The 22,672-nt window shown below is 44.4% G+C and overlaps 2 protein-coding genes and 1 long non-coding RNA gene across 6 annotated transcripts; 1 reads left to right on the top strand and 2 right to left on the bottom strand.

The window, feature by feature from the left end:
• Positions 1-340: 340 nt before the first annotated feature.
• POLR2D (RNA polymerase II subunit D) lies at positions 341-3,961 on the bottom strand. The gene is made up of 4 exons (XM_084529852.1): positions 3,504-3,961; positions 2,485-2,665; positions 1,888-1,983; positions 341-948 (listed from the first exon to the last, which is right to left on the bottom strand). The coding sequence occupies exons 1-4, from the start codon at positions 3,574-3,576 to the stop codon at positions 870-872; spliced, it is 429 nt and encodes a 142-aa protein (XP_084385978.1). The 5' UTR covers positions 3,577-3,961; the 3' UTR covers positions 341-869.
• On the top strand, positions 3,728-8,929 carry LOC311441573. Its single transcript, XR_014696080.1, has 2 exons — positions 3,728-4,567; positions 6,462-8,929. It is a non-coding gene; the product is annotated as an uncharacterized lncRNA (long non-coding RNA).
• Positions 7,735-22,200, bottom strand: AMMECR1L (AMMECR1 like). 4 transcript variants are annotated; one of them, XM_084529846.1, is made up of 7 exons: positions 21,997-22,200; positions 20,220-20,664; positions 14,764-14,874; positions 14,173-14,287; positions 13,362-13,452; positions 12,276-12,372; positions 7,735-11,164 (listed from the first exon to the last, which is right to left on the bottom strand). In XM_084529846.1, exons 2-7 carry the CDS (start codon positions 20,624-20,626, stop codon positions 11,053-11,055), a joined length of 933 nt encoding a protein of 310 aa, XP_084385972.1. In that variant the 5' UTR covers positions 20,627-20,664; positions 21,997-22,200; the 3' UTR covers positions 7,735-11,052. The 4 variants fall into 4 exon arrangements, with proteins under 4 accessions (XP_084385972.1, XP_084385974.1, XP_084385975.1 ...); XM_084529848.1 differs by lacking the exon at positions 21,997-22,200 and adding an exon at positions 21,588-21,741; XM_084529849.1 differs by lacking the exon at positions 21,997-22,200 and adding an exon at positions 21,353-21,554.
• Positions 22,201-22,672: the final 472 nt, after the last annotated feature.

The raw sequence follows: 22,672 nt of genomic DNA, 5'->3' as shown, positions 1-22,672 counted from the left end.
GGCGGCGCGAGAGGCCGCGGCGGCCGCGCATGCGCGGCGCTGCCGGACGTGCCGGAAGCCGGCCGCCCCGCCCACGGGCTCCTTCCCCGCGCGGGTGGAGGCGCCAAGCGGCGCGCGCGTGCGCACTGCGGCGGGGGCGGGGCTCCCGGCGCGCAGCCATGACCCGGGCCGCGCTCTGCGCCCTGTCAGCAGGGGCGCCGCCGCCATCTTCCTTTTTCCCTCCCGTCAGCGCGGCTCCCCCCCCCCGAGAGTTTTTTTCTCCTTCCAAGCTACCGTTTATTAAAAAGGCCCTCGTAATAAAACCAGGACGCGCCATCTCCCGTTCATAAAGCACAGGCCGTTCATTAGAAACATCTTTTAATTTACACTGAACAGCAATACAAAATCAGGGAAGCTGTGAAATTCCACCCTCCCAATTGAACGATTAAAAAACAACAGAAGCTGACTGCCCATCCCTCAATCTTCCAAGAGTCAGGTCTCCACGAGTCAAGAAGTAGCGTCCCCATCTCTTTTGGAAGGTCACAAAAAAAAAAAAAAAAAGTCACATCTACATTTCTGCTAAAAAGCAGAAACATGTAGAACAATCCCAAACCAGGGAGAGGGGCATGGAAGAACCAAATTCTTGAGCCACCAAGACTTTTCAGGTGCTTTGGCCCTCACAATACAGCAGTCCTTAACCAAACACACATGGAACAAACCAAGAGGACTAAACACATCCCCAGTTCGAGAGCACCTGCACGTGCTGGTGCTGGAGTACCCTTCATCCACAGCTCCCTCACTCAGCCCGGGAGCTGGATTGGTGCAGAGGGCTGAGAAACAATCAAAGCTCTCAGATTTTTCTGCTTTACGCGGAAGGATCGAGGGTTAACTTAGTACTGGAAGCTGCGTTTAGTCTGAATGTCGTCAAGAATCTGCTGTAATTCCTCATCTTCAAATCGGCCCTCCAGGCTGCAAGATAAAAACCAATGAGGGTTTATTAAAGGTTTTGGAAGTAGCCTCCCTGCTACCCTCTGTATTAATTTCAGATACCCACGCAATGCCCTCTCTGTAGGTGAGAGAACTGCATCCTTCCCAGAACCTTCTGCTGAATGATTTCAAATCATTGTATCAAAAAGGCAACCCAGGTGCTGGCTTGAACAGACATCTAAATGAAGCCCACGTAGCCTCAAGCTCATCAGCCATTACAGACTTACTATGAAGAACGCAAGGAAAGAGCCTCAAGTTGCACCAAGGGAGGTTTAGATGGGATATTCAGAATAATTTCTTCCCAGAAGGGGTGGTTAGGCATTGGAATGGGCTGCCCAGGGAAGTGATGGGGTCTCTTTCCCTGGAGGTATTTAAGAAACGTGGATGCAGCACTTAGGGACATGGTTTAGTGGTGGACTTGGTAGTTAGGTAGATGATTGGACTTGATCTTTTGGGTCTTTTCTAACCTGAAAGATTCTATTATTCTGTGAAATCTTAGCATACGAGGAAGAAAACAGTTCAGATGAGTGTTTGATTTCCTCCTCTTTCTGAGGCCATGAGGTAACAAATCAAAATACGATACTGAAAGAAGTTTCTGTCCCACCTGTACATTACAGAACAGTTCATAGGAATGCTCTGTTGTTTGCTCCAACAGAAACAGACAAACAAAACATACATAGCTAAGTGGGCTGAGAACCACAATTTGAGCCATTGACTCATTCCAGTAAATTTTATCTCAAGTGCTTTAGGGATACTTAAAAAGTTTGCTTCTCTGTCAGATCAACGAATAGGTGAATAACAACTCAAGACAGAAAGCTTCCCCATCAACAGAGCCATATTGAAAAGAAGGTGTCTGTCCATAGCAACCTTTAGATCACAGGAAAGTATAAACCAGTCCTTTTGCAATACATAAATGCTCACCTAGGAATCAAAGCTTTGGCTTCCTCAGCTGTCTCAGGACACAAGTTAGCCAAACACGCCAATTCAAACTTATGGAGCTTTTTCTGGAGTAGCAAACTGTAAAGGACGACAACAACTTGGTGAAATTACAAGACAGAAATATAAAGAAGCATAATACAAACCAAACAGATAACAAAGAACTACCATGCTTATGGCACTGAATTCAAGGTTTTTTGAATTCAGTGCCATAAGCATGCTTTGTGATGTTGTTGTTGTTTATTTTCCATTAAGAAAGACATTACATAATTTAACAGGAAAAAAAATCACCACCATGGGAAGCCCTACTTCCCCTAGAATTACTCTACAAATAGCCTAGAAAAGCCTTCCATTTACTGAAATCTGCTGTCAATCTGCTATCAAAGCAGTTCAAAAGGCAGGACCGAGACCAAGTACATTTCTACATGAAGAATTATGATAAAAGATCGTGCCTTTCCAGAATGACAATATTCAAATTTATATGAGTCCAAATCAGTAGGCACCACTAAACTGTACTTACATAAAACAACATTACATTTCAAATTCACCAATATAGTATTATATCCTAATTCTTCCACTCACCTACGAACACTGGCAATGGTTTCACGGTTTTTGAAGCGGCTGAAACGTGCTGTGTAATTCAAAGTTTTCATGAAGACTTCAGAAAGCTCCTGCTCATCTTCTGCACTCTCATTCTGTTGCTTACGATGCTCAAGAAGCATGTGCACTTCTGAATTTAGAAGAGTTTCCGCAGTTTCAAATTCTGCATTTGAATAAATGAACACCAGCATAAAAACAGGTAAACCATGGATTAAAAAGTCCATTAAAGGGAGTTTTGCATGTAACTGAGTTTTAGAAAATAAGGAAATAACAGCGTGCTTCGCTGTAATCGTGCAAACCCTTTTGTCAATGATTAGACAGAATTTCTGAAATATGTAGGTATAAATATAGATTAAAATTACACCATTTTGCATGACTACCCAATGTGTTTGTCTTTTTGATTACACATTTTACTTCTGCAGCCACGGCCTCCTGGTTTGTCACACTTATGCAACATGTTTTTTTTTCACCTACTTTTGGCAGAACTTAAGCGACGTGTGACTTGGCTTGGGCATGAAGTACGTTGAAGTGTATTATTCACGAGTGACACCTACGGTCTTGGAGGGACCTCTAAGGAGTTTTGAAAGGAAATGGGAACACTGCTGAACATTTTTAAAGAGCTTGAAACGTTTATCGACCCGGTAAAATTTAGTCCTATCAGAAAACCAGGGGGGGCATCCACCCCAGGGCACCCTTAGCACCCTTTCACGAGAGCCCCCAGCGGCAGGGCAGGGCTCGAAAGGCTCTGGCAACCTTTGCTGAGCACGGCCAAGGAGGAGATTTTAGATTAAAATCATGTGGGGAAAAAAAAACTCTTTCAGGACGATATTCCCCCACACACACACACACCACTCCCCCGGACCTTAAGCAGTAAATACAGCTCTGGGGTGGGTTTACACAGGATAATTTCCTGAAAAAAATACAATAAAATTCACAGCCGGGGGCTCGCCTCCCCCCTCACCGCCTCCCTCCTTCCCGTCCCTCCCCGGCCGGGCGCCCACCCTTGGGGAAGACGAGCTGCGAGGCGTCCTCCTCCACATCGGCCGTGCGCGGGTCTGCGCCGCCCGCCGCCATCGCCCGGCTGCCGGCAACGGAAGCCCTGAGCAGCGGAAGGGAGAGCCGCGGCGGGGCGGGCCCGGCTGAGGGGGCGGTGAGCCCCTGTGCTCGCGGTTAGGAAATAACCCGAGAGCTCCAAACTGCGCGGGGCCCTGCCTTAGGGACAGTGCAGCGGGGTGTGTTTGCCCAGCGAGGCGGCAGCTGCGCCTTCAGCCCCCTCAGCCCGCAGCGCTGTGAAGCCAGGAGCTGCAGGCGCCTCTGTTTGGCTTCAGCGACATCAGGAAAAGTGTAGCAAAACAGCTCCTTAGGAAGGCTGCCCACTCCAGAATTTCTCTCTGGGTCGGTGTCAAATACACCCGAGTTTGGGAGGAAGGAGAATTGATAGCACACTTTGGGTGGGAGGTCACTGTCTTCAGACCACCCAGAACTAGTCTATAGACCTCAAAAATGATAACGAGGCTGGAAATAACGTTTCTCCTGACGCTAGTCATGGGAAGGCCGCCAACAAAATAATCAAGTGGTACTTTCCCTAGAGAGCTCACATGAAGGCTTAAGACTTAAAGTAATCATCTTACCAGCCCTTACAACGTTGTCCTGTGCCCTTAAAGAAAGGCAAAATCAGGCTGTTGGAGACTTGATCCTGAAACCACTCCTGTTCTTGTGAACTTGCAGCCATGCCAGGTGAACTGCTTCTTGCGTGCTGCGAAAAGGAACAAGTTAAGTGTAAACTGTAAGAATATTTACGGGATCAAATCATTGATCTTTAATATTTGCTAACAGAATATTCGAGCATGGCAGAGAAACTGATAGAAATTTCCTAAGTGGTACAATGAGGACAATAGAACAAAAATATCTCAGGGAACATCTGGCAAATTGGACAATTTCTATTACGTTTACAAGAAAATAAGGAAATCCATGCCAGACTGAGGAAAGAAGCATTTAAAATCACTTGGAATCCCAACGGCTTCTTAATCACCCATCTACTCAGAACATCGTGGTCCTCAGAACAGTAGGTAGCTTGCAGAAGTATAGGTTATGAATTTCACCTTTGTGTTTCCCCAAGGATCTGGTCTACTTAAGTATATGAAAACTAAAACCATTAAGGGAAAGCCAGATACTTGAAGAGTTTAAAGGTACAGCTAAAGAGGCTGTCATAGAAGATAAAGGTTCATTGTCACGGATGTGTTTGGTTAAGGTCTCAAGAGTTAGACAAATAAGAACATTCCTGAATGGAACCTGATTCTCCTCTACTCCCCTGGCTTTTTTTTTTTTTTTTTTTATAATTTAAAAAATGCACTTAAAGAAATGCACGGTACATACCGTTCAGCCTCTGCAACTAACCAAGCATAACAGAGTACCAGGCTTCTTTATTTTTTAAAAGTAATGGCTTCTTCCTCACCTACTCTTGCTGCCTGTTTTAACATTTATAAAATAAATTGAAAAATGTACATAAAAAGTAAGATGCACTAGATTAAAACAAAGTGAATGACTTCAAGAAGTTTCAGGCATGGTGACCAACCACATCCTAAAAATGAACTGAGTAAAAAAAAAAAAAAAAAAAGGTTGAACAAATCTTGTTTATTGTGAGCCTGCTATTGCATATTCCAGTGCAGAAAGTACTGACTGTTGCTGGAGGTAGGATATGAGACAGTGGTTTGTTAGATAGACTTACCATGGTAATTTCTTAATTTCCTCAATTTGAAAACACCCAGTAACAACTAACTACATGAATACAGATCTTTACCAATCAAAGCAAAACAAGTTTAGCTAAATATCTCTGTGAGGTAAAATGTGGGAAGAACTTGGAACACAGATGTTCCATTGTCAGTTTAACTGTATTCTGCAATCTTTCCTTCTGACTCAACAGCAAAATAAAGCTCATCTTCCTAGCTATTTTTTAAGCTTTGTACCCATAATTTGCTATTTAGCGTGACGTGTCAATGCCCCTAACTTTTTTTTTTTTTTTTTAAGAAAAGCTTTTGATTTATTAGCAGTGATAAGATTAGGATATTAAAACCTTAATCTCATTGTCATCAATATTTCTAATGTGCTAGAGTATCAAAATCATTGTGGAGATAACATCACCTGCTTAGAATGACAGCTGCTATCATAGTCATTATTGCACAAGATTTACACGTTTGTTTTTTTAACGTGTTTTTAAAGTATAACTAAACAAGTTTACTTTTTCACATAATTTCACCTTAATTTTTTACTCCTTTTAATATTATATATAATATAATAAATACATCTAATACATAAGGAATACAAAATTGTATTGATACCCAATAATATGATGATGATAAGCTTCTGAATGCAAAACTGTCTTTTGCATGATTTGTTACATTTTTTAAATACATATATAATGATATCTAAACACGCTGTCAACTGGTTGTATAATGCCAGAATTAATCCGTTAAAAAAAGTGGCCTCACTAACTACAAAAAGAAAAACAATGACAGATCAACAATCTGGATACCTGTCAGTTTGTAGCATTACATACTTGTTTTAAGGAAAATGTAACAAAGGTCTTCCAGGTTTTCAGTGTCGAGAGTGATCAGCAAACATATTCACAGCTTATCTTTTCCTGGATTGTGGCAAAAATGGTTCACGAATGTTTCTGCTCTATGTACCATAAGTCAGTTTGAGAGCAATACTCACAATACATAGCTCAGTATACATATTAATACAGTTTATCGAGTCACATGGGAAAGATGGGAAGGTCCTGGCTTTAATTTTTATCTTTGAGATGTGGCATTTCTCCATCACAATTAGATAGCTCTTAATATAAATTCTGTTCCTGCTCTCCCCCATATAATTTATGTTTGGAATAAAAATACTCACGTGTTGTTCATTTGAAATATCTTACAGAACTTTCTCCTAACCTTTCTGCAATTTGTTTCCAGAATGAAGCACACGCTTCTGCCTGACCTCATCTTCACAGGGAGCTGCTGAGTGTTACTACAGTCACAGAAAGCAGCATGCGCACCAGAATCTCTGATGAAAGACACTGGACAAAGATTTGATGTCTGACTGATTAAATGTGAACCCCCCAAAAAATGAAGGAAGGAAAAACACAGATGCCATTAAAAATATATACGAAAATAAATCACTGTATTCTAGTTAACAAGCTGAGATGATATAATTGATAGCATATCTGGGCACACAACTGCGGATGTTAGTTTTATGGTTGACTTCAAAATTTGCAAGTCACCTGGAAATCATGCTAGCTACAGATTCCTTCTTAACCCAACACTTGTAGTGCATAAGAAATTTATCTTTACTAGTATCAGAAGTATAATTAAGGAAAATACATTTTTGCACTAACTTAAATCTTCCAAGGAAATCTAATTTTATGCTTTGAAGTTGCCCTGAAGTCACTAAGTTTCTTGGGCATATTTAAGTCAAAACTCTGCTCCTTGTTAGGGTATATATTTATGTTGCTGGTCTTAATCTATTCTTCACTGCTACCCAGGACTGCATTTTCCAAGAACCACAAAGGTGAACTGTAGGAGCTTTAACTACACGTCTGCCATACGACAGAAATGACCAATAGCCTGAAAACGTATGGAATGTGCAACAAAACGTGCGTCTCAAATCAGTTATCTTGTCCCAAAGCAGCCATTAAAATACTTAATAAGAAACTAGAAATGTGTTTTTCTTTTTAATTTTATTTTTTATTTTGAAGATCACTTGAAGACAACAACCTGTAAAGTACAGATAATCTTTTTTCACTAGTTCATTTTAAAAGACCAAAACCAAGTCAGATTTAGAAATCCAGGATTTGTAGAATGCTAAAGAATTCAACTTGCCTGTGCTGTATATATTTCACCATCGTGACAATGAGTGGAGTTATTGCCAAGTGAACTTTATCTGAGGATACAAAGATTTTGCTGTATCGTGAATAATGCTATATTAATGAAAATATTTAAATTTTATTTTTAATTTTCCTATGTCTCTTTACTTTCTTACAGTGAGCCTGCCATGATTATTTTTATGCTTCCAGGCAGCTACCATTTCATTTTTTAGCAACCTCCCTTGTCCTGAACGTATAACAGCATTTGGAGGGCGGCTTGGTGTTTGTACAGATAGCATATTATTCAGCTTGCTAGATGAGAAAGATTTCATCATGTCCCATAAATGCTGTGAGAAACCATACAAAGAGGACAGTACAAATAATCTTTTTTCCATTATGATTTATTCTCTACAATACTTCATTAGAGGATAGAGTTCAATTATTTACACTCAGAAGTTATTATATAGGTAGGAGGCAACCAAGTGTAATACAAATAATTGGTCTGACATCTCTGCACTGAAGGTCAAAAGAGGTCTCCTGCTTTGAGGAAATAAATTAACCAAAAATAACCCAAAACAAAACAACATGTAGTTTCCAAAATACAAACAGAAAACAGCACTAATAGTCAGTGAAGATTGCAGATGTTCGTTAGTATACTATGAAAACAAATTATCCTGTGCAAAGGTTAAAATGAACTTTTAGATTTCTTACAGATTTTTCTTATAAATTGTAGATATTGTCATACTTTGACCATAAAACCTTCCCAAACTGAAGTGATCTCAGTTGAGATTGACAGTTGAACATAATGAAAAAAAAATTAAGAACCTCACAGTGGAAACATTCCAACACTGACAGACTCCAGTGATCAAAGACATTCTTCTGTATTTACTGTAAAACAAAGACAATTCATACTTGCAGTGAGATTATTTCTCAGCTGTGGTTATCATGAGAATAAGCCCTTCTAGACCAAAAGGCACTTGCTTCTAAGGATGAGATAAATCCAGATCAAACCAGGTGACAATTGCTTTGAGGAGTATTTCTAACATGCCGTCCCAGCAAAGTAACCCCAGAAAAAAATTATTAAATCGCTGGGTTTTGTGGCCTCCATCTTGAGGCCAGAGTACATTTTGTTTCTAGTTCACTTCTTTCATCCTTATGCATAGCTGCCATGTAATGATCTAGAAATGGGATTATTTCCTGAGACCACCTGTCCTTGTCATACATTTTTTGTGAGCTAATTTAACTATCGACACACTTTTTTTTTTTTTTTTTTTTGACTGATTTTAGAGCTGGACCCTTATGGAACTAAAGCTGAGAGGGCCCGTTTCTTAGGCAGCAGACCAGTGGTTCTGATTTACTAGCTTCTCTCCTCACTGCAGCAAGACAAGAACACAGTACATATTTAGAGGTGTTTTTGTTTTTTTGTGTTTTTATTTTTTTTAAACAGACTGAGCAGGGAAATGGAAGTGGGAGAGGATAAGGCTTCCTCAGTCCCAAACCATCTAGCCCGCTTCAAGCTCAAACCAACCAAGTCACTCATTCGTAAAATTCTGTTCTTTAAAAATGACAGCTAACCCTCCCCACCCCACCCCTTAGTCATCCCCTATTCAAATAAAATTAAATCAGGAAAACACTATACACTGCTGAAGACACAGAACAGGGCAAACAGTTGAAAAAGAAACAATAGTTGAGAAGCCCGGCACTAAATGCCTGCATGACCAGTCTCACTGAGCGTGCTCAGGGGTGAAGTTTTAGCACCATTTTTTTTTGCTCTTTTTAAACCTTTTAGAAATTAAATTCTAACATAGAACACTTGAACAGTAATGGGTGTAGCCCTATGTATCATACTGTTTGACAGCTGAAAGGTGAATGGTATGTCCAGAGCTGACCCCACCCTCCCCCATCACTGCAGGGCACCTGGGAGAGTAATTACAAACCACTCAAGTTTGTAACAAGACCGATTTATTCTCAGCAGCAGGAAATCATGAAACAATCCCTTAATCTTCGATTGCTTTTCAACAACATCACAAGGGAAAAGTGGCAACTTAGAAGAATGACCCAGTACAGGAGGAAAGCTGGGTCGATATTGCACAGTTATCCAGATTAGGACCCCCTCCTTTCCCTCACGTCTCTCCTCCAGCAGCAGGAGAACACGAAACCACCACCAGGCAAAACTGCACCGTCCTGTTTGCTTCTCTAGGACCAGGAGCAGCAGCATGCAGTTCTGAGCTTTCTACCAGCCCTATTCCCTGCCACGCCAGGAGAGAATTTCAGGCTTGGAAAACCAGCCAATTTAAAAAGTCATCATTACCACACATAAGCAAACTTTAAAGATATATGCAGCCAAACAGCCACTACTCTGCTATGCACTTGTATCTTCTCTCCTCATCATTGCTAACCCTCCAGGAATTTGGAAAAAAATACATTTTGTAGTCCAGTGACCTCACTGAGAGGGCGTCCCTCAAAGAGGCTGCAGAAATAACTGGATAACATACCTTCCTCCTGCAGTACTTCTTGCAGTCCTCAGTGATAGGAGAAGTACAGAGTGCACGAGTTCCATACAGTTTGGGCAGTATACGTTTTCCTCACTCACTGCCTTGATGTGGTAATGGAAAAGCTGTATAAGGTAGCTTACCAAACTACACAGTTTTATTCCCCAGGCCTGCTATAAACTAGAACACTGACAATTCTCACGATCAGAAGTCACACTAGAGAAAGTGGCTGTCCTATCAAAAGGAAGGTCCCCGAGACTGTTTTCTTAAATTAAACAAATTTCAGTCACTTGTCTCTCTCGTATGACTACAGTCAATTCCTTGCAATCCCCTCCCCATCCCTAATCCAATCAGGCTCTGTTACAAACGTTTCAACACAAAACTTGGTAGTAACAGAGAAGACTGTCCAGGGTATACTCTAGCACCTTGTCCTTCGCATGCACAGCACCACATTTTGCTCTCCTAGAGGCTTAACAGAATTCTATTTCATAGCAGGCTACATTACAAAGCACTGTCTAAAAACCCAAAAAACAGTTAACCAAAAGGAGTTCTAGAGAATTCAACCTATGGTGGAATCTGAGAATTACAGCCTTCTAGGGTTTATTTAAATATTGGATTCATCTGCAATACCATCCAAAGGTTTTTCACACCTTGAACTGTTTTCTGTCCGTGAGGATGGGGTGCTATCCAGATGTTCAACCCTCCCCATATGATGTGTGGGGACTGCAATCAGCTCTTGGTACACAACAGATACCAGAGGTTAAAAAAATTAAAAAGAACCTAAAAAATGTTTTGTTGGACTCCGTTGCCCAGGCTGCCAGGGGAATGCTCCTACTTGATCTGGGGGGTTCCATAACCAACAGCTCGAGGTTCTGGAGTGTCGGTCACGCACAAGAACAGACCAGTCTCAAGTGGCACTTTCACTCCTAGAGGTCTTCTGCACCTCGCGACAGTTCATAGGCATGGAGCCCCGATCCAACTGAACCCCCACGCGGAGGGAAGGCTGAGATAAGGCTTGGGCCCCAGAAGTTCTGTCATGCTCTCATCTTCCCCCCAGGTCAGCTGGAAGGCAGACTTGGCAACGGAAGCTAGCATCATAAAATGGTGCAGTAATAGAAGTAACTGGACCAGGAAGAGGAGGCATCCGCCCCAATGATGTCGTAGCCGTTGGCAGCAACTGGGGGGTGGGACTGGTCATGCAGCCGTGTGTCAGGAGTAATGATTGTAGAGGGGGGGGGCATGAAGAGTGCCGTTCTGGAAACAATGCTGACGGGAGGCCATGTATTCCGCGTAACTGATTGTCACCTTCTCACTGCGGTACCTGCGGACACAGCAGCAGAACACGGACCGTGAGCAGACCGCGCAGTTTGGGCTCGGCAAATGCCATTGATCCTACATCAGCTTCTGGATCACAGCTAACAATGGCAAAGAGGCCCCCACTAACTTCAAAAGGTACTTCGTTTGCCATCGCCTCATGTGAGAGTTTGGGTAAGTAAACTTCTAAGCTTGATTTAGCTTTGGTGTCCCAAAAGTTGAGCCCTATTCAAGGCAACCACAATTAAGAGGACTCCTGAAGTGGCATATGGGAAACAACTGATTAATTTGTATTCTTTTTATCTACTTCCTGTGGAACGGGGAGGAAAAAAAAAAGGACATGAGCTTGCTGGAAGCTGAAAACTCAGCATTTCAGAGACTATATAACCAGTATTTAAGTACTATTTGCTTTTCAGGAGATCTTCATACTTGAAAGGCTGGTGAAAGCAGATGACAGAGAGTTGGGTAAGAGGAGGTTTGTTATAGCATATGTGTGACTTAGACCATGTTATCGAATCAGAATTCACAAAATGTGAAGTCCCTTCTGAGAGACCAGAGATTCCCAGAGGTGCTTATAAGCATACTACGCAAGAGGTAACTTCAAAGTGAATTGCACTAAGTCTGTATTACACCTGATTTTAATGAAAACCTGTCTCCAGAGGCAGGGAACAACCTGATACATTAGGGTGTTTCTTTTAAACTAACAAAGAGAATCGAAACCAATGGGATAGCTAGGGGTATAGAAAAGCAAATTCTGAAAAGCAGCCATATCTGAGAATGGCTTGGTTTTAAGACAGCTGTCACCATGATCCACAGATCAGCACACTGAGAAAAGGAAGTCCGTTTTAAACATACAGAACAATAAGCCATTTAAACTTTCGGGTGTTCTGCTTCATTTGATCTTTCATGTGGATGATTATATTAAAAGACAGTTACACTTCTCGCTTCGATCCTGCATAGACTGAACACGTTACCCGCCTAACACATGGAATTTATGTGTTTGCCCTTCAGCCTACGCCTAGCACGTGACAGGAGCATGAAGACATACACCAAGCACAAACACCTTAAATTATCCACAAAACACTATAAAATATAAGACAACAAATACATCACCTTACCTGGTGAGCTTAATCGTTTTCCTAAAATCATTGGTAATGGGAGCCTTAAAGCCACCTTTCCTGAGTAAGGAGTCTATGGTCTGGATCTGATCCCAGTCTATTGAAAAATAAAAGCAAGGGATGATTTTCAGCATAAAAACGATGTTTCAAGAGGAGAGGAGATGCATTAAAAGGCCTTTAGAGAAGCAAACTATACAGGAAACTGAGCTTTAGAGATACCAGTGCTGAACTGGACAAAATGGCCTTTTGCATGCACACTGCCTGCACATGCTAACCCCTTTTAGCTCATACTGAAACTGCAGTGGTCTATAAAACAGAAATTTCATTTTCTGTTTGACCTCTCTTCTTATTACAAAGGTCCGTGCATTGCTGTTACTGCAGGGACCCCAAACTGTTTCATCACGTGCCACTCAGTTTTAGCTCTTTAAGTCTCAAAATAAGGTAATACTTAGCTTTACATAGACAAATTGGGATCAGCCTGATGCTCTAGTGATAGCACAGTGCACTGCTATGTGAGAGATCAGAGTTAAAATTCCTACCTTAGTCTTTTGCCCCAGAGCCAGGAGGATGCGACCACTCCACTCTGCTAGGTGGAGGAAAGGAGGCAATATTTTGAGAAGTTACCATGGTGACCGCTACTATATTTGAATGGGAAGTGTGCTCCAGAGGGGCCCTGTTTCCTGCCCTCATCTGGAGGATGCTACTTTAGCAACAATGAGGAGGAAAGGGACTCTCCTGTTGGTGCTGTGCAGCCTGCAGTTATCCTAGTTGGTGGGAGAAACATAGAAGAGGAAAGACGCAATGCTAAATGAAGCTGGAAGATCCATAGTTTGAGATCCTCTATTTCTTAAGCCCTAAAACATTTTTTTACACTACGATACAGCTGGGCATAGATGTGGGATGAGACAGGCCAGATGAAGACCCAACAGCAGCTGTATCAGGTGTCAGTTATCCAGATTAAGTCTGGTGGATCCATGGCACTACTATGAGGAAAGCATTACAATCCAAACCCAAAATCCACAGATTTATGTTACCCAATTCTGTGACACAACATACTGATGTGGTTAGCTGTCATCTCAAACCCACCTTGTTCCTTAGCAACCTCAGGTAAATATGTGGCTGTGCGTTTGACACCTTTCTCATTGATGAACTCTATTCTGATCCCATGGATCCCAACCTATAGATGGAAATGAACAGCCGAATAAGAGGCGTTTGCTATGACTACGTTCATGATTGATTTGTCATTCCCGCAACCCTGTGTACTTCTCTGTCACTGGCCAGTTTGCCTTTCACCTGGATGAAAGACATTCTCTTCCCCGCTCTGTCCTGGCCAGACAGGTCTCACAAGCAGCAGCATAAAGGAACCTCTGCCACCTTTCCCAGAGTCTCCCTGCCACTTCTCCTGACGTATGTCTTCTTTGAAGTCTGACATTTTCCATCTCTTATGCTGGTCCAGCCAGACAAGGATCCCTAAACGAGAGTCACGCCTAACTTAGCCCAACCACAAAGTCTACTAAACCTTCCTTGAACTAAGTACACCTCTGTGTATAACATCCTAAAATTATCCGTAGTCTTAACTACTTTTTACTCCCAGTTTGTATTTACAGTGTCAAAACACTTCCCAGGATTTACACAGGTTTACATATACACATCTAAACCTATCTCCTATTGGACCAAATCCATTAAACACTTTCTTGTCTCGTTGACAAGATCCCCCCTCCGCCAAAACTGTACTGTTAGCCCATCACCTTCCTCCCTTCTTGTTTCCCAGCCCCATTTTTGCTGTTCCCAGCTTGACTACCCATACCCCCTGGTAACGAATGAGACACATCACTATGTACTAACCCGAACCCAAACGGAACGAGTGATGCAGAGTTCCAAATGCACCTGTTCTCACCTCCCAGTCCAGGTAGTCACTGGCATCCTCAAAGTTAGTGAGGAGGGAGACAGAGCAGAAGAGTTTGGGCAGCTCCTCGCGGGTCAGGGGTGGAAATCGGCTGTCCTTAAGTGCACTAGGGGAAGAGAAGATACATTGCCTGAGACAAGCGCCTGATGAAACTGTCGGATGCTCAGTTATTCCCTAGTTGATTAGGCCTCCTTGATTATATTTGCTACTGCAGAGAAAGTGATTTCCATCTACTCCTAATCTAGTGAACTGTAACATGCAAACATTTGTACAAGCTTCCTGACACTGCCCTCCACTTACTGCGGCTGGAGAGAAGTTACGTGCTACATAAGATGTCAACACTGCTAGGACGCAAGACAAACCCAACATTAGCTTTAAAACATCAAATTCACTCGTCACAAATATGTTCTGCTAAATCCCAACACATTGCCTCACCCTGTCACACAATTCCCGTGTTTATCTTACCGTGAAGCATATTACATTTAACTACGTCAGTCCAACAAAATATCTTAACCTTCAACCCTTACAGATCCTCAGCAAATTAAAGTAAGTTCAGATTTATTTCATTTTCAACACAGTTACCTGGTTAATGTGTATTCCCTGAGTCCTGAGTGAAGATTCATGGCTGAAAAGGTCCCGATGCAGCCACGAAGCCGCTTGTCTCGCCCCGTCTTCCACGTCACAAAGAGTGGACTGAAAAGACAAAAAAAGAAAAATGCTGTAGTCTCTAGAGATATTTCTTGGTTAAGGAGAGACCAATAAGGTCTAAGAGAGCACGTATGCACACACTTGCTTTCTCTCCTTCTCTCTGGTAAAACCCAACAGGCACATCTTTGCACCTGCCATCTAACAATAATAAAAAAAAACACACACTCCCAAATGGTAATAAACAACATTCCTCCTCACACCTTTTCAGCATACTTCCTTCTCTCCACCAGTACTCTGCAATGTCTCCAGCAGCACCCTCCTTGCCAGTCTGCACTGCTTTCTGATGAGTAATACAGTTATCTGACCCTACTCATCACCTCCGTGAATCATGACCTCACTCAGCAGCGTCCAATAGCTTATATGACAACTGAAATTAATACAGCCAAAAGAGATTCCTTATTTGTAGTACTTTGGAATCTGAAAGACCCCCCTAAGCATTCTACAAACCACCTATTATTCAGGTTTGCAATAAAAGTTAGTTGTTTTTTTTTTTTTTTTTCTCCCCTTCTTCTTCTTCTAAATGTGTAAAAAGCAAGCCTGTTTTTTTACCGTTATTTCCATGAGGATCCAACTTCTGGGTCCATCCCTAGCACTCAGCTTACGTTCACATCTCCTTCTGCTTACCCTACATTTGATTTACATTTCCATAGATTCTCTCCTGTTGAACGCACATCCAAATCACTATACCCTTCCTACTTAAACATCACACAGATTGGCATTTCCCATAAATTTACAGGCATAACACTAGATTCTCAAATTCAGCAGGCTGATTTCAGTCTTTTAAGCCAAAAGTCACAATTAAGTCCCAAGAAAACACGAGGCTCAGAAAAACAGTATTCAAGTGAGCTCTGTGGAGAGATAACCAGATGAAGAAGATAGCAAATATTAAGGGCAAAAAGTTCATTTTTAAAGAAGTGAGTGAAATTGCAAACAGCTGTGGAGAAAAACAGTAAAGAAAAGACAATGGTGGCTGCAGCTCCACAAAAAATGTCTGAACATCTGGAAAATTGTGCAAGGCAACTGCTGATGCTGATCTAATTATAAAAACAGGGTAATTGATCTTCCTTTTTTGGATTACAGAGTACTGAATGGAAGAAGCCGTCACTTCGAACCCAGACATAAATGAGAAAGCTGGTCATTAGTGACAGCAAACATCAGTCTGGGGATTTCTATGGAACTTTAAGAGATAAATAATACGATAGAAAACACACGGCGTTAAGAAAGTCACGTTCTGAAATTAAATAGTGGCGAAAGTTCTAAAACGTGAAGACAGGACTGATTCTACATCAGAGCAGAGGCAATCACTTTCTTCAAATTCCTGAAGCCCGTGTAAGCAATGCATTTTTGCAGTAAACATTAACAACAACACCAAGAGGTTCTGTTCAGACAGCAACATCAGCACAGAGAACGGACGGTTCCTCAAACGCAGGCAGCAGAGCTTCTTATGCCTACGTAATCAGAACATCATCGGCATTGCAGTGACAAAGCAGTGCCCAGTGATGTTCCCCAGAGCTACGCAGGAATTACAAGACTGGATCACCGCATAAATCCAGTGCTCAGGATCTAGTTACCAGCTGTGACCAATGGCAGCAGTGCCACCCAAAATAGCGACCAGTCTGTCAGTGGTAATTGTGCAGTGCTTTGCCCACAGAGGAAGCAGAAACATTCTTCAGCAACTACCAGCCACCTTACGGCTCCTTGACCAAGACAGAGGATTTACTGTCCTAGTTTTCCAGCACCACTTCGAGGCACTTTCAGGATATCATCCCTTTACATTCTCATCTAGCTACCATATGTTGAAGGAGAAAACAGAAACAGAGCGTATGAAAACACATTGGAAAGCTTACCAAAAAAAGATACTAAATGTACAAAGGAGATTTCTGAGAAGCATTACTGTCACAAGCTCAGTGAAAAAATAGCTTAATCTAATTAAAGTTTTGGAACCATTACTTTGCCCAGATAGAAAAGGGAAGGGAGAAAATGAAAAGCCCTACTGATAGAATACAAATCTAGGTAAGTTCCTTCTCTTCTTGGATTCATCTTACAGGTTCACATTTCCAATTCACCTCTTTCCCCTTACAAAAAAAAAAAAAAAAAGTTTCCACTGAGCTGTGACACAGCTTCCTGCATCTATAATAGAAGAGGTATTACCAGAAAGGACAGGATAATTGCATTCAGAAGGCTGTCATATTTTAAAAGATCTCATTTGTAACATTTTTGAATGTGGTCATAACAACTGAGGCATAAAAAAGGTGTAAGATTTCATACAAGTACATAAAAATTCCCTATTAAAGTTTTTCACTGTAGAAGAGATGTTGCTGCTTTATCTCAGGAATAAATTCACTTAGCAAATTACAAGTCCAGCTGACAATAGGGCAATCGTTCCATAGACTCTCCCAGAAAAGTGCATTTCCCTTATGCCTTAAGACAAGTCACGATAATCTTTTGCCCACATTCACCCAAGACCACTTCCCAATACTCTGCAGTCATATCCTGGTGAGCTGCTGGCAACCATTTCCCTGCAGCCACAACATCCTCCCTGGGTCTGATCAGAGCTTGCATGGCTGAGCATAGGCGAGCCCCAGCAACTAAAAGCTAGCTTCTCCAGCTGCAACTGCAAGGGGCATTTAAAGCAGCAAAACATGATTTGTTCATACCAGCATTCGCTTATACTAGGGAAAAAAAGTTACGGTACAGATTGTATAGGGTGTTTGTTGTCTTACATGGCAATTAGAAGCTTGCACTGTATAGTTTTAGTATCAGTTAAACTACTACTACTACTGAATAAACCCACCAGACTGCTGTACTAAAACAGCAGAAGTAACCAGTTCAATACCTGCATGTCACACAGGTTCAATATTGTCATTTTTTCAGTAATGTGAATAGCAAAGGTACTGTTTTCTTCAATTACCAAGTTAATTTAGGGGTAACTCAGAATCTTACCACTTCTATACTGGTTTGTGAACCTCATGGTTAAGACATGCATGAGGCCCTCCGCTCTGCAGGCACCATGCTATCAGCTCCACAATGATCGTCAAGACTGCTGTCCACGTGCACATCCTCTCAAGCTGGTAACTGGAATTCAGGGTGGTTTTCAAGCCATAGCCCTGTAGCTTTTACATTATCACGCTGTTTATGCGGGATCCTGGCCATCACTACTACTATCTTTAGGGTTTAACAACAACTGAAAAAAATAAGCTATCTGAGAATTAGGTCAGGAGAAGCCTGGGAATCTTTCTGTTCCTTCCAGCATCTGCCTCTGTCCCTCCTGAGAGACTTCTGGTATATATCTGTTTTGTTCAAGCATCTCTTACATCGACATTTATAATGTTACAAAAGACAACAGTACAAATTACCTATGTATTTTCACTTTGCTTACTCTCACACATGAGAGTAACATTTGGCTTGAAGTTCATTACCTTACCAGCTCAAGTGTGACAAATCATCCCCATGTGCTGCTCTACCTGAGAGCAAACCCACGCCTTTCCCTGGGGTACAAGCAGCTACGTGCTATGACCAACAGCATGGATGCCGAAACACAACAAAATTCAGGCAGGCGTTTGACCAGATGGGGAAGAAAAAGAAGGAGCTGGTCTTGCTTTGGAATTATTATTTTTTTTTTTTAATTATCAGCACAGAAATGCCCAACAAACAGTTTTTAACTTTTCAAAGTTGGACACGCAATTCAACCAACCAACATTCCTGAAATTAGGCCTTTCTAGAAACTAGTCAACAGGAAGTGCAACAAAATCCTGCTAGACATTTGATTTGACGCCAAAATAATGAAACCATATAAGAATAATCTCTATTATTGACTAAAGAACAACAAAAAAAAATCTTTACATTTCAAGCAACCAAATAATAAACTAATGCATTATTTCCTAAAAGAAGCATAATTAGTTTAGGCCTGAAAAGCGTCGGTAGAAATATTTCAGCCTAGAGAGTCCCCGGAACTATTCTGTGTTCCAGTCCAGAGCATGTCTCCATTCACTTGTATTTACAACGTTAAACAGCTTAGCTCACAGCAGCATTCAGAACATGAATCCATAATCCTGCCAGGATAATAACCGATACACAGCCTACATCCGACTGCTGACAGCCAGCAAGGTGGGGAAACATTCAACACAAGGAAAAAGTCCTTGACCTTCTTAAGCCATTACTCCTTTGCATCCATTTAAAATTCATGAATTTAAATTAAAGAGGGAAACAACTTTGTATTTTATGTGTTGTTCTGGAGGTGGTCCCTAGAGGAGCATCAGAAGGTCTGTCTGTCATTGATCTTCCCCATGCAATCCTCCCACCACACATTTTAACAACGTTAACATTTCCACACTTACACATTCAACTTTCAGACAGACATTGGATGGCTAAATCTCACTCAGCAAGATGCCAGGTAACATTTTCATACATCCTGCTCCTCACTTCTTTTCATACACACCTCCTTTCTTCATCTCGGTATTGTCCTTGAAAGTCAGCTCTCTGTTTCTCCCCGCATAGTCCAGCTAGCACCATCTCCAAAACAGTCACATTTTCACTTCAACTCCTTGCAAGCGTTTGGTTCCCTTCCCTGGTAAATCCATTAACTTGGGCAACCCAACACCCTCGGGCGTCCTTGCCCAATTCTCACTAGCTCAGCTGTTGTTTCAGGATCAGCCAGGAACTTGCTTCAACTTCTTACTTGCCCCCCTTCCCGCTTTGCTAGCAGCAGAACATCTCTTCCCCTGTCCCATTAACACCAGTGCCCAGCTTAAGAGGCTGAACCCTCTTCAAATCAATCGTTTTGTTCTGTTGTTTTCTGAGAACTGCCTGATTTCAGTTTCTTGTCTGTTCTTCTAGCACACTTTTACAGAAGGCAGGTGCAGTTAATTGCAGGGCGAGGAGTCTGTTGCAAAGCAGAGAGCCAACTTCTGCAGAGTATTACCACGAAGCAGGTTTGCACTCCCTGACAAAAGCACGGACTGTCTCATGCAACACATTAGGCCACGAGCTGAAGAAGCACCACACTTCCTCATACATTTGCTTAGCTCTCCTTCTGTAGAGTGGTGTTCTCACTTGAACACTGCTCTTCAGAGCTCCAATCATCTCCAACAAATGTAACGGAGCAATTTTACTCTTTCATGCACTCACAGCTATCCTTTTTGTTTCTGGTAGACCAAGCAGAAGAACTTCCCCTTCCTCCTCCCCTTCCCTTTCCTTCTTCTACAGGAAAACTCCCTGCCAGTTTTCCTGTTCCCCCATGGAAACCCTTCTTCCCCCCACCGCTGCCCTGAACCAAAGCAGAGCTCTGGGTGCTGGTTTCTCTGCTTTCCCCCAGAGATGGATTTACTCACTAGGGGTCATTGGTAAATCGAGGAAGTCGTGGCTGAGGGAAACCGTAGAGATGACAGTAGAGTACATCAAAGCAGTAGCAGCACATCTCCGCTGTCACCACCAGGTTCTTGGTGCTGTTGGCAGTTCCATTGGGCCGAGTAAGTGGGCTCAGAGCTCCTGAAGTGGGATTCATTCGAGTAATTGGGGAATTTCCTGGGCCCAAAGTCAAGTCAGATACGTTCTCCCTTCCATTGTTTGCGTCTGTATGCTGGTGGTTCTGAAGAGGACCTGAACTGGAGCCTGGTACCGTCGTGGCCTGATTCCCATGACTGTGCGTTCCGCTCCCAGACAACTTGGGCTTCTTTACCCCACAACAGCCAGCTGCCAGCTTGGGCTCAAGTGGAGGAACACAGCGTCTTTTTCCCATCCTGCTTCAACACTTGCTTCCTGGAGCACTGCAGAACCCTGGCAAGGAGGAGGAAACAAACAAACGAACAAAAACAATACACAGAACAGTTACAGGTGAAAAAACAGCAGCTACTTCCTTGCTTCTGCTAAGTTGCTGGGTTTGTTGCAATAAAAGAGGAAGAAAGCCTTTGCAACACACAGCTTTTTTTGCAACGTGCCTCTAAGACAGAACACAAATCAATCCAGCAAGCAAAATGTGTGCTTTTACACAGAAATTGAAGGAGTGCATACACAACCTCAAATCATGCTTTAAAGTTATCAGCACAGCTTACTGAACACTTTGAAAATAGGCACCTCATCAAACAGACAGAGCCCACCAACAAAGCAAACCACAACCGGCATTCCCGTAAAGGAAATGGAATTGTGGAAAAAAAATGAAGAAAAAATAATCTGGACTATAGATACTGACTATAGATACATCCCATTCAATACTTCCTGAGAGCACTTGATCCCTCTTGCCTGACAGCTGCACCAATGACAAAAACCATTGAACCATTGCCACTGCATCTCCCCTCCTCGTTCCCAGCAGAAGGGTAACAGCAGCTCAGGACTGCGCCTTTGGGCTTGGTCTCTCAGGGGGGCTGCCCTTGCTGTAGATGTGGCCCAAGCAAAACCCAAAGATGAGCTCTGAGCATTGGAGCAGGGCTTTGTGAACAGCTGGGCACTGCCCAGGAGCAGAACCTACACTTAATTCCTCTTCCAGTAAAGTGCCAGTGCCCGGAGGAGCGCTGCCCAGGTATGCGGGAGAGGGAGGGCTGAGGACCAAGCAGGGCTGGGAAGGAGGGAAGCGGTGCCAGCAGGAAGCAGACACGTGAATAAAACAAAGCAGCGCCGCGTTCTGCCTGCAAAGCGGAGAGCGCTCCTCCATCCCTCACAAAAAGCGCTGGCAGGATGCGGGGGAGGCTGGGGCACGCACAAACCTGCGAGGGCAGGCGGGGGCCGCGCGGCGGGGGCAGGACCCGGAGCGCCCCGCAGCCCGCCCCGCCGGCTCCCAACGCGGCCACGAAGCCGGCCCCCGGCTGCCGGCCGGCACCAGGCCCCCGCCTCGCCCCCGGCACCCAGCGGGCCGCGGAGCCGCCGGCGCAGCCCCGGGGCAGGGCCGCAGCCCCCCCGGCCCCCTCCCGCCGCCGCCGCCGCCCTCCCGCCGGGCCCGCTGCGGGGCTGCCCCCGGGGGCCGGGCCCCGGCGCCGCGCGGCCTCGGCGGGGCCCAGCCCGGAACCGGGGAGGAGGAGGAGGAAGGGGGGGGTGAGGGGGGGGTGCGCGGGCCCCGCTCCGCGCCCGCTGCCTCCCCGCGGCCCCCTCAGCGCCCCGGCCCCGCCGCTCGCCCACCTCCTGCCCCCGCCCGGCCGCCTTCCTCCTCCTCCTCTTCCTCCTCCTCCTCCTCCTCCTCCCGAGGGCCGCCTCAGCCCAGCCGCCGCCCCGCCGCCGCCTCAGGGCGCCGCGTGCCCGGCGGGGCCGCGGGCCGGCAGCGAGGGGAGCGGGGCGCGGGGCCGAGGGCAGGTCCGGCGCGAGCCCGGCCGCCTCCTGCCGCCCGCCCGGCCGCGGGAATGGGCATAGTCCGCCCGCCTCCCGTCGGCCCCGCCGCGGGCAGCGGGGGCGCTCGTTCCCCCGCGCGGAACCATAGAGGCGGGCGGGGGGCCCGCCGCGGCTGCTGACGGGACGAAGGGCAGCGAGTGGGGAGCGCGGCACGTGACGCCGCCGCCGCTCTGCGATTGGCGCGGAGGGAGAGGAGCGTGAGGGCGCTGCCATCCGCCGCGCAGGGAGGGGGGAGAGGGCTCCCTCCCCCCGCGCGGGGCTTGGGCTGCCCCTGAGGAGCGCGGGAGGGGGGGGGAGCAGCCCCTGAGGGGCCCGGCCTGGCCCCTCCCACCCCCCTCAGCCCGGGGAGCGCCTCAGGCTGAGGGGAGGGCGCCTGAGAGCCCTGGGGGAGGCTGTGGAAGGGATGGGGACACGGGAAATGAGCCAATTTGGTAACTTTTACCACCAAACAGCACCTCTGCCATCGTCT

The sequence above is a fragment of the Aythya ferina genome, assembly GCF_964211825.1.
Source record: "Aythya ferina genome assembly, chromosome: 9".
In the NCBI taxonomy this organism is placed as follows: domain Eukaryota; kingdom Metazoa; phylum Chordata; class Aves; order Anseriformes; family Anatidae; genus Aythya; species Aythya ferina.
Note: the sequence above shows the minus strand (reverse complement) of the source record. Positions and strands in the feature narration are given on the sequence as shown.